At 38.8% G+C, this 12,189-nt stretch overlaps 2 protein-coding genes across 5 annotated transcripts in view; one reads left to right on the top strand and one right to left on the bottom strand.

Annotated features, from left to right (window-relative positions):
* The window catches only part of ZFAND3 (zinc finger AN1-type containing 3), a 139,357-nt gene extending 128,261 nt beyond the window's left edge, over positions 1-11,096 (top strand). For all 4 annotated transcript variants that reach the window (XM_057415468.1, XM_057415467.1, XM_057415469.1 and 1 more), the window contains one exon: positions 10,703-11,096. In XM_057415468.1, coding sequence (XP_057271451.1) covers positions 10,703-10,857 — 155 coding nt within the window. In that variant the 3' untranslated portion in view covers positions 10,858-11,096. The remainder of the gene's footprint in view (positions 1-10,702) is intronic.
* The window catches only part of BTBD9 (BTB domain containing 9), a 184,930-nt gene continuing 181,480 nt past the window's right edge, over positions 8,740-12,189 (bottom strand). The window contains exon 11 of the mRNA XM_057415465.1: positions 8,740-8,976. Within this exon, the coding sequence (XP_057271448.1) occupies positions 8,943-8,976 (34 nt within the window). The 3' untranslated portion in view covers positions 8,740-8,942. The remainder of the gene's footprint in view (positions 8,977-12,189) is intronic.

A 12,189-nucleotide genomic window follows, 5' to 3' on the forward strand; every position in this document is an offset into this window, starting at 1 on the left:
TCAAAATTTACCTCAAAAAGTCAGGATTTTTTTTCAGGAACTACAGCTAGTTCACACACAAACTAAAGGGGAAGAATGGAAGTGTAGGTATAAGTGTTTATTTTCCTTCATGGTATAAATATGGGGTAAGTAGAGCTCTGAATGGAGCTCAGTTTCCCTTTGGTTAGAAGAAGAATTACTCTTGACATAGATCGCAAGAAGTCACAGGAATAGAAAGCCTGTGTGGAGCAGAATGTGTAATCTGAGAGACCCTGGACATAAGGTATAAATAGGGGATAATGATATAAAATAAATTTCATTTAGGTTTAAGAGAGCTGCTTCTCTCCAGTGATGTGACCGGCAAGCCTAGCTGATGTCAGACTGTGGATCAATACAGTGCAACCTCTAGAAAGCTATTTAAACTCAAGACATAAATAATACAATTCAGGAAATATACCGAAAGGCAGACTTGGAGTCATATTCAGCATGTGGTGATTCAAAGTCAAAATATGTGCAGGATTCAGGAGAACAGAATTAATACAACATGTACAGTATGTTGGTATAGACTTTCATTATTCATTCCAGTTCTTTATTAGTAGCTTTATCTTTCATGCATTTTCATTGGGCTAAACAAAATGATACACATACATTATTGAATCACTCAGTATTGCTTGCTATTTTAATTAAGTTGCTGGGTACACTTGGGCTTTTAATTAAATCCTCAGCTTTTGGCAGAAGTGTATTAGCTCAGGTGGCCCTGGTGTAGACAGAATTCTAGAAGTACTAATACCTTGTTCTTTTAAAAATGTCAAACACTGCACAGGGCCCCTGCATTGGTGTTAGGATGGCTCTGTCATCCACCTGCCCTTTCTCAAGAGACTTTTTCTAAGATTTCACACGACTCAAATCTAAATGTCCTGGGTAGGAAACAAATACTTGGGCACTACATTTTTGGCATAATTCTGCTTTATTACAGCATGTCCTGTCCTTTGGATTCATTCCCTCGCATCCTACGGGATATAACCTTGTGAAACTGAGAACAATGTGGGAGATGCAGTGTTGTTTCAGTATGTTCTCAGCCCTGCAAACATGGCAGTGAACATTTCTTTCACAAGTGTAGTGGTAATACTAATTTCTCCTGAATATAACGTTACAAGATCACATGATTATTCAAAAAAGCAAACACTTTTCACCTACTTAAAGTCTAAATTTTCCCCTTTGAACCTAGCTTTTCCTCTCCCTCAAGTTAGTTGTACACTGGTGTTCACCCTCTGGCACCACTATTGATGCTGCAAGTTGTTGGGAGCAAAATTGGTTGTGTTTTTTGGTTGTGGGGTTTTTGTTTTAGTTTTATTTTTATTTTTTTTAATCTCTTGTTAAATTAACTTTTGTTTCAGTTATATTGAGAAATCATGTGACATTAAAATGTTAATTTCTGTGAATGTGCATCTATAAGCATAGATGAACTGGGATCATACCCCAGTTCCACAGGTGTTTCACCAGCTGTGCTAGCTAGTAAGTCAGCTTGTAGTGTCTCAACTACTGCTCTTGCCTGACTGCTGTGGGCCGCAACTTATGAGGACAGTGTATAAAGTTGGAAGGAGAGTCTACATATGAAATGTGTAGGTTAGTGACTTCTGAGGTATAAAGCAGTTTAAAAGTGAGTATTGATTGCATGCTATGCCCAGGGAAGTAATCGTGTACCTGGGTTGCTGCATTAGACTGTCTCTGATAGATGTTGGCCTTAACTCCTGGATCCAGAGTGGGGTGAAGAAGTTGTAACTCTTGTGTGTATGTGTTCTGTAGAGCAAGAAAATGATTTGGTCCAAACCAGAAGATTTAACCCCATTTATTTTGTGGTACATGGCGAAACTATGGTATGATCCTGACTGAGACCTGCAGTACTTAGTAAGGCCTGGCCCACAGCAAATTTTGAATGCTTCTACAACTTTTATTTTATTATTATTCTTTTTATTTCTATTACAAAGCAATTAAGTTTGCTGTCTGTATCACTTTGTTCAATTGCGGGCTCTTTGAAATTCAGAAATAATTTCCTGAAAACCTCAGTTCTGTTCCTGATGAGGCCCCCTCCTTTTGTGGAGTTGGTATCTACTAAAGCAAAACCAGAACTTGAACCTAGGACACTGCCATATCTTAATTTTTTCCCATTCCAAATACACTGTCTTCTGTTTCTTTTGAGAAGACTGTTTCTTTTGAGTTCTTCTTAGTTCTAAAGTCAAGGAGTACAATAGTGTCTTATGTAGAACCTCCTTGAGGATTGTTGATTCAAAAAAAAAAAAACCTAAAAAATCAGTATGTGCTCTGCCCTCAAGTGATACAAATTCTCTGTTCAAGATTTGTGTCACATTTAATGTAGGAAAAAACAGTTTGACAGCTTTCTGTGCAAGTAGTAAGATAAATAGCAGAGTGAATGTGAAATAGGGATAGCACAAATAGGGATAAAACATAGTTTGTTTGCAGAGTCTCCACAGTGCAAAACCACATCTCTTTTGTGCTCCCTAAAGCAGCTTCCCAGGCTAATGATCTTCAAGAAAATAGAGAGAAGAACCTTTGAAACACAGATTATACGTGGCTGAACTTGGAAATACAAAGTCTTGCCTTGCAGTCTAAAGAATTTTTGCAGAATCTTTTAACCACACCTGTTCAGTGGCTGTTACAGGATTAAGATGGTATCATCTTTATTTTGTATACAACTTTTTCCATTCATTTCCTGGGCAGTTTTTTCACTAATAGCTTTTTTGTCTCTAATGCCTGCTTATACATAACTGCTTTACACTGTTTGTGGTAGACAGCAAAATAGAGGATGGAAAGAAAAGTATTGTTGTTCCCTTCTTTTCTCCTAAGCATAAACCCTATAGTAGAATTACAGAATGAATCTGCAGCATCTCTGAAGCATCCTGACTCTCAGACATAAAATTTTATGTAGCGTCAGAGATGTCACAGAGCTGTGTGTTCCTACCATGAAACCTGAGATTCTGACTGATTTCAGAGCAGGCTGGAAGTCCCAAAGGCATGTCCAGTCCTGGGAACAGGTTAGCAGATTTAAAGAAACATTTTAATGTGTCTTATACCACTGCTTTTCTTTTCCTCTTTTTGATTCCGTTATTGATAATTTTAGTAGTCTAAGTAAGCTTAGGCACTCTATATAAAGAAGAAAATATTGAAGGGCAAGTTGCAGTGACCATAGCAAATGACTAGAAAAATAATAAGAAAAGTACATTTCTTTCTACTGTGCATTTTGTGAATCTACTGCAACTGTGCTGTTTGTGAAGGAACGTTAGAACTGAAATGCCTTGAGAGGGCAACTTTTAAGGTACTGTACATTAATATTTAGAGACTTCTAAGTTTGAGCACCTAGAGGTTAACATTCCCCATCCACTTTTCTTGGAATGGAAATGATAGAAAGGCTTGTCTCAGCTATGGGGTTTTTTTGAGTTTTAATAAATACATCTATTTGGTTAAAAAGTTTCACCATAATGTGGCTTACTCCTTTTTTTCCCTTGGGAATGAATGACAAGATTTCTAGCCAAGTTATTCCAAACTACTTAGCACTTAATCGAAGTTGATGACATTTTGCAAAGCTGAAAAGGGGAAACAGGAGAATAGTTTAGCTTGCTTATTTCCAAAAGCTTGTTGTTCAGCTTGTTGGGATTTGGTTTGATTTTATAGAAAATGTCAGTAAAACTGAATGTTCCCCGAGTTGTGTTATGAAAGCTGACAATGCCAATGCAGAGCATTCCCCACAGCAGAGAGAGAAGAGATAATTAGAGTTTATGCAAGAATGGAGCTGTCTAGAGGGAGAATGGCAAGATACCAGCACGCTAGAATATTTGTATGCAAAATAGCAGTGCATGTAAACTGCACTGGCAGTTTTGCTAGGCTGGACTATAGTCCTTCCATTGCTGGATGCTCTTTTTGAACAGTATCCAAAATACCAGGGGAGCAAGCTGATTGATTATATTGAAATCCAGAGAGCAAGTATTTTCTGAGGTACTCAATCTACAAGTATTGTACCTTGGTAGCTGTTTGTTCTACTCTTTACATTCATTTCTTCCTATATCATGTCTTGAAAAACTATTTCCCTCCCACACTTTTTAAATAGCTTTGTTGTTAGTATCATTTACGACACATTACATTATCTTCACAATTGGAAGGGATGGGGGAGATGTGTAAGTGTTGTTTTGGGGATTACTAGGTACTTTGTTGAATGATGCCCCGTTATTCTGAACAGTGCTGCAGCAGCACGTTATCATGGCATGGGCTGATCTTCTCTGCTGGCTAATCTGCCTGCTTGTACTCTGTTCTGTGATGTTTTGTAGATATATTCACCTTTTAAAGATATGTTGAAGTCTGTTCTTGCACAGAAATCCACATATAAACTCACACATACCTTGTTTAGTAATACACCTTTGGGGGACAATTTTTGTAGCACCTTCATCTCTTGAGGTTGCAAGGTGCTGTTAAGTTCTGTTTGAACCTCTGTTGATTAGCATTTCAAATTACTCAGAAAGGTAAAATTTCTTGTGAAGTACATGAGGAAGTGAAAGTACACAGAACAAAATTCTGCACAGGAGCAAGTGTATGTCATTATCAAGGCTACTTTGAATAGGCTTGGTATAGGGGGTCTGTACAAACAGAAATTGTTTATTAAATAAAATGAAAAATCTGGAAATGGCAGAAGCTGCAAATCCTGACAATTTTGCCAGAATGAAAATGATAAATAGCAGTACTAGTGGGCAGGTAAGAAGATTCTGAAGTGTCAGAAGCTCTGATTTTTTTATGGTAATACTGACTTCACTTTCTTTTACCTACCAATGGGAGCTTCTTTGAATGTATCAGGAGAGGTCACTGCAGTACATAAAGCTAAACTTTTAGAGCAGTTCATGCATGCAGTGAAAACATAATTGTCTAGCTTGGACAATTAAGATGATTGATGGTACTTGGTAATGAAGGGCTTTGTCTTTTCATTTCAACAATGATATTTGAATGGCTTAGCTTTTATAAATGCAAAAATGTACCTCTGCATAAGAAAGGTTCAGTTTTCTTCAGCAGACAAAACTGCTGTATAAGCCATATGACATGATCATTATATGGCAAAGTCCAGACGTGCTCACTAGTCTTAAAAATCAAAAGTATGAATATGTTGACTATCAGGGTAATTGTGGCAACATGCAACTGCTTTTTAGATAATATACATCAAGATGTTTCAAATAGGGAAACTTTCGAAAGTTTTCAAGTCACTTTTCAAAACATGTTCACAAACCAACCAAACAAATCTGTCATCTTTTAGCAGCTTTCTGAATGTCTTATCTATCAGGACCAGAATCTCAGGGTGGGAGAAAAGGGAGCTTCCTTTCTCTCACAGTGCAATTCACGTAACAGGGATCTTTATATTTATTATATATTTTAAAGTAACAGTGTGATGTTCTCCAGCCGTACATCAGAGGAGTCTGGGACTCCGTACCTGCCCAAGGACATCCGCTGGAGCAGTCCCACCAGTGCCACTGTGCTTTCCCATCAGTAGTTTGCACTAATCCAATTATTGGGCATTTGTGCCATGTTCCAGAAACATGGAACCACATGGACCACTTCCTGTTAAGAAAGAGGCAAAAAGAAATTTAAAAAAAAAACCAGGGATCCTCCAAAATCACAATTTGGCATTTGGGTTGTGGATTATTATGCCATTTAGTTGAATTGTTTCTGATGCTTCGCATACCCTTTTATTGGTAATTTAGTAGCTTACTGGTTTCAGAATTTTAAGACAAAGTTAAGAATTAAATGTAGGTTTTAGCTAAAATATTTGGTTATTGTCATTCCATACTCCCATCTATCCAGTGCTCTTGAATGTAATAAGGAAAATGCAGTTGTTTTTCATCATCACTCACACACAGCAAACTGTAGGTCTGTGGTATTTTCTGGTCTTGAAAATGGAAGATTATTTTGTTTTCTGTCTTCTCCAATTGCCTTTTCTCAGTAGATTCCTCAGGAATGATGAAAGCAACCTCACAGTTGCTTGTGTGTGATCTTAGACTTCCTCTGAATGACTCATCTTTATGGGTACAAGTAAAGCAGAGATAGTACGGTGCTTTATGGCTTTAGCCATTTATGTTCTAGTGATAAAATGGAAGTGAATTTTTGATGATAAATCGTGCAGTAGTTTCTGGGTGCTTAGAGGAGCTCAGAGGTTTTGAGATGATACTTCAGAATGGAAATTTCCAAGAAGTTTGCGTTACAGGCCTGAGGAGTACGTGATTCATAGTTTACTTCTAACATCAGAGAACAACAATTGCAATGGTGTGAGATGTATTATTACATTTACTGGACTGAAATAATCAATGCTTGGAGTAGATGTCTGGCATATTTTTGGTTGATGACTAGGGAAACTAACTTTAGCTGGCAGGTGGATTCCCTTTTCCCATGCTCTTTCCCCTAGCATAATGTTATTTATTTTGTCTTCTAGATACAGTGTGCTAAAAGAAGCATTTCTGCAGTAAAACCCTTTAGGGAAGACAACCTGTATTTGATATCTTCCCATAACAAACTTGACTGTAAATACACGCAAGAGTTCATTTATCTAACTTGCTGTATAACCATAAAAGCAGAGTTCTCAGGAGAAAAGTTTGACCTCTAAATATGCATTGGCTTTAAGGAACAAAACAGAAGTACATATATTGGCCTACTGCCCCAGTGCACGTAATTTAATAATATAACTGTTGTAAAAACTGATGGTCTGGATACAACATCAAGTGCTTGTGCACGTGCAGACCACAGGATGTCCACTCTGATTTCCAGACCAGTGAAGAAGCAAGGAGTGAATACAGCAGGAATAACTTAATATATCCGTTCTGAGCTAATCAGAACTGCTGTTACTCAATTAGCTACTATATAGCAATATTCAAGTCCTTTAAATTTAAAATAAAACCTACAAAAATACAAGATTCAATCTTTAAAGTGACTTTGGCATTTGGAGCGATTTTGGGACTAAAGATCTGAAGTCTTTTTTTGCAAGTGAGATTTGCAGAAGATCTGCATTGCAAAGAGAATAAACCCCCTCCATAAGAACAGCCCAATATATGCAAAACTATTTTAGTATTGTTCAAAATCTGCTTAGATACTCTTCCATTAGGTATTACCAGTTCTAATTAGCAGATACATGAATAGCAGTTTTAGATTACTTAGTTGCTGAATTCAGAAATACTTTTTCTGTTGTCTGGGAAAATGAACATCACATGGCATTCTTTGTGGACAGTTACTGAAATGCTGTTCAAGAACGCATAAGTACATAATTGACAAACAGAGAAAAAAAATATGTTTAATCTGGAATAAATACAGCAAATGCCACAGATTTTCCTACATTGAAACAGGTGCTCCTTAAGAACTAAAATGTGTTAAAAAAAGACATGAAGCTATGGGAAAGCACAGAATAGAATGTACTGGGGGGGGGGGGGGAGATGGGGGGGGGGGGGGAGTGTCAGTGGAAAGGAACACCATGAAGTTATACGGGTCTACAGAAGGCAGGAAGTTTTGTAGAAGGTGAAGAGATGGGCAATTGAAAGTGATGAATCATGTTGTATATTTATTTTGTTATTAGACCTGTAACTAGTGGAGTGCCTCAAGGGTCAGTACTGGGACCAGTATTATTTAATATTTATTTAATATATTATATTTAATATATTATTTATTATTTATTTAATATAGTCATCAACGATTTAGATGAGGGAATTGAGTGTACTATCAGCAAGTTTGCTGATGACACTAAGCTGGGAGGAGTGGCTGACACGCCAGAAGGCTGTGCTGCCATCCAGAGAGACCTGGACAGGCTGGAGAGTTGGGCAGGGAATAACTTGATGAACTATAACAAGGGAAAGTGTAGAGTCCTGCATCTAGGCAGGAACAACCCCAGGTTCCAGTATAGGTTGGGAAACGACCTGTTAGAGAGCAGTGTAGGGGAGAGGGACCTGGGGGTCCTAGTGGACGACAGGATGACCATGAGCCAACACTGTGCCCTTGTGGCCAAGAAGGCCAATGGCATCCTGGGGTGTATTAGAAGGGGGGTGGGTAGTAGGTCGAGAGAGGTCCTCCTTCCCCTCTACTCTGCCCTGGTGAGACCGCATCTGGAATATTGTGTCCAGTTCTGGGCCCCTCAGTTCAAGAAGGACAGGGAGCTGCTGGAGAGAGTCCAGCGCAGGGCAATGAAGATGATTAAGGGAGTGGAGCATCTCCCTTATGAGGAAAGACTGAGGGAGCTGGATCTCTATAGTTTGGAGAAGAGGAGGCTGAGGGGTGACCTTATAAGTGTCTATAAATATATAAAGGGGGAGTGTCACGAGGACGGAGCCAGGCTCTACTCAGTGGCAAACAATGATAGGACAAGGGGTAATGGGTACAAACTGGAACACAAGAGGTTCCACTTAAACTTGAGAAGAAACTTCTTCTCAGTGAGGGTGACGGAACACTGGAACAGGCTGCCCAGGGAGGTCGTGGAGTCTCCTTCCCTGGAGACATTCAAAACCCGCCTGGACACATTCCTGTGTAACATTATCTAGGTGTTCCTGCTCCGGCAGGGGGATTGGACTAGATGATCTTTCGAGGTCCCTTCCAATCTCTAGCATACTGTGATACTGTAATTGTCTTGCTGAATCTGTGTAGAACACTGTACACATGTCCAAGAGCTCTTTTATGTAACATTAAATAGCATTTATATATACGCTTGTTAACCATGTGGAGAGGATCTGTAAAAGCATCAGGATTTAAAACCAGTTTTTACCTACAGTGGTCTGAAACAACTTCAGCACAATCCATATCCGCAGGGTTTCCTGCATTTGTTCTTACACGTCCATTGCAGATATGACGAAGAACTTTATTTTTGAGCTCATCTAGTCAGGTATTTATGTATTCTTGTGCCTGTAGTGGACTTTGGTTCAGTAATTTGAAGTTTTATTTCAAGAAATAAGGGAAGTCTTCAATCCATGCTTTCTGTAAGAGAGAACTGAGTGAAATGCCTGTTCAGTATTGAAGCCATAGTCCAAGGATGTTTTCATTTTAACAAAGAGACCTTGAATTTTGGGCACCTCAAGAAAGATATTTATTTGTGATATTGGAGTGTGTGGTATGATCCAGATTGAGATTGAAGTGGAAGCAATGATCACAAGGGTGAGATATCTGTCAATTCAGTCTGCATCCTTCCATCCATATTTCTGAGTAGCATATAGCAATGAAGAAAACCTGTCTTTTTTTTTGCTTTGTTACTAATACTGGGTTTCAAAGCCAGACACAGATAATAGCCATGGCTTTTCACAGCTGGTGCTGTTGAAACACAGAGCAAAGATAAATAATTTTTTCTTCACTTTTTTTTTTCTTTTTTCTTTAATAATTCCATATGTGATACTCTCTCCTTTTCTGTTTCTTAACAATCACACTAACATAAAGGTAGCCTGTTGCCGTCTCTCACAATTGATGTTTTATAGTACAGGAGCTTAAAAGACATAACACACATTTTTATATATATAGATGTGTGTGTGTGTGTGTTATGCACAAACAATCACACTCTCAATTATTCACTTATTTTTATCCTTTTCCATCTCAAAAATCAACGTTTTGTGGTTTTAATATCCTCTGAGCATTCAAGGAGCAGCAGTAATGTAAAGCATTCAGTGAGAGACAGAGTGATGTTCCTTGCACCGTCGGGCAGGAAAAATATTGCAGCATAGGCAATATCATACTTGGTTTCATGTATGGTGGACTACATGAGCCTTGTAACTGTGTGACTTTTTCTCCTACTATATCATCTTAATACTACTTACTGCTATGTAACATTTACTTTAGAGGCAGGAAATTTGAGGCAGTTTCTTTACTGTTATAAAGAGTTAGGGACAAATAAGAAAAAAAGTTTATTTTCTTTGTAGACTAGAAAGGGGTGGGTACAGAAGATGCCCTCCTCACCTGTAGGAAGAAGTATTTACATGTGTTTCTGAGTCATGTGCTCCCTGGAAAACTGAATAATATTGACTAGCTTTAGACAAAGAGACAGTAACCTTCATCTTTTCAGCTACAGAGCAAGATGATGTGGCAGGACATGTCCCTGTGTCAAATGCCTGCTCACCCCCTGTGGTTAGTGTCAGAACAGTTCATGAAGAGAAGCTTCTGAAATCTGGCATAGCAGTGGAGCCATGAACTTTCCTGCAGTTACTGCCAACTTGGGGTGCTGGCAGTAAGGAGAAAGCAAGGTGCTTACATTTAACAGATCTAACTGGAATGCCTGCTCGGGAGCTCAACCCACAATACCATAGGCATGAATTTCAGAAATGACAGCCAGCTGCAAATAAAGTAGAAAAGATTTTCAGAGAAGGTGATTAGCTTTTTCTTTTTGCAAAATTAGCTTTGTTACTGTGTGTGCATACCTACATTAGGTGATTTGGGGCACTTCCTCTGTGAGACAACATTAAAAAAACCAAACCCAAAGCTAGTATGACTTGAGCTTTGGTACTATGTTAATAAACACTCAAGAAAATGCAGTAAGTAATCAGATGATTATTAATACCCTGTAAGGAAGATAGGTAAGTAAAACCTTAAAGCTGTCATTAATTTCTGAGAACTGAGTGATCCCCTGGTAAGTAATCCTTCATTTCTGATTCAGGTAAGATTCTGCCACTTTAACCAAGTCCCTAACTGTGTTTTTTTTTCTTCTCCCTTTCCATGGTAGGTTATGTGTTCTGTATGTTACATCGCCTGCCTGAACAGCATGACTGCACATTTGACCACATGGGACGTGGGCGTGAGGAAGCCATTATGAAAATGGTGAAACTGGATCGGAAAGTAGGGAGATCTTGCCAACGCATTGGCGAAGGATGTTCCTGAGTGCAAGACTGCAACCAAATGCTGTTCTCTTAGTTCACTAATGTTAGCCTTATTTAGGACAAAGTCAGCCAGACACCTTGTACTAGGCAAGTTTCAGACTACAGCCAATCAGTTTCCTTTCTTTAGCCAGCTGTCCTGGTACTGTAGTTTAGGGGTTGATGGTGGTTGAAATTGATTTCTGGCTGGTTACTAAGGTGCCTGCTAGCCACCGTATAAAAATAAAACATGAAGAAATACTATTTTTGAGCATGGCTAGTGGATTTAAACAAAACAAGAAAAATCCAAAGGCTTCTGTTATTGCTGGAGTCACTCTAAAAGCCTTATGCTGGAAACATTCCAGCTGCAGAGTTAAAACAAATAGTTGTATAGAAGCTGGTGTAAAAGTTTGCTATGCACATGGCTTTCGGACAAACTGTTTAATGTGCAGCCTTTCACCTCTTCACTGCTAGTGAATCCTGAGGAGGTGAAATACTACTAGGAGCAGCAATTGCAGCTGCCTAAGCCCAGAAGACCTGACTGGTCACTCGTGCCTTCATCGCGTGTGGCTTTTGAGTTAGGCAGTGTCACCAGCATCAGGGATTCTGTTGGGGTAGGAACATCTTTCTGGTTCTTCCCAGGAAGCCAAAAAGAAAGGGGGACAGAGATTCTTATAAAATTTTTTATATCTATCTTACTATAAATAACCTATCAGGGTTGTTTGGGTTTTTTTTTGTTTGGTTGGTTTTTTTTTTCTGTTTGTTTTGGGGGGGGGGGGGGTTGGGGTTTGGGTTTTTTTTTTGTTTGGTTTGGGTTTTTTTTTTGTTTGTTTGTTTTTCGTGGTTTATTTTTTTGTTTGGGTTTTTTTTTGTTTTTTTTTTTTGTTGTTGTTGGTGGTTTTTTTCTTTCTTCTCAGTTAAATTATGATCTCACTATAAAGCCAACTCCATCCCAGAGCAGTAAATGGTGCATACTTTTTACATGGCATCCACAGTGATAGTATGAGTTGTGTGAACAGATTCCACATACCTTGAGCAGTGCAGCCATTCCCACTGGCCAAAACCTGATTGGCTCTTGTTTGCCTTTTGCTAAGTGCAGGTATCTGATAATTGATCAAATAAGGCTAATTCACAGCACAGTAGCCATGGCTGGATTCTACAGACTGACTTTCTGTAGCTAGACTTATATACTGGGGGGAAAAAAAAGGACATTTTGTAGCAAACAGAATTCAGTAACAGTATTGGGGAACAACCGGTAAAACATCCTTTATCAGACTGAGTTCGTGTTCCTCGCTTCCAGAGTGTCAATGAGATAATCAAGTGGGCTCCATCAGCCTTCTTTCTATGCAGCTGAACG

The sequence above is a fragment of the Pezoporus wallicus genome, unplaced genomic scaffold (genome assembly GCF_028554395.1).
Source record: "Pezoporus wallicus isolate ANWC-B61680 ecotype Strahan unplaced genomic scaffold, APGP_CSIRO_Pwel_v1 contig_5352, whole genome shotgun sequence".
NCBI lineage: Eukaryota > Metazoa > Chordata > Aves > Psittaciformes > Psittacidae > Pezoporus > Pezoporus wallicus.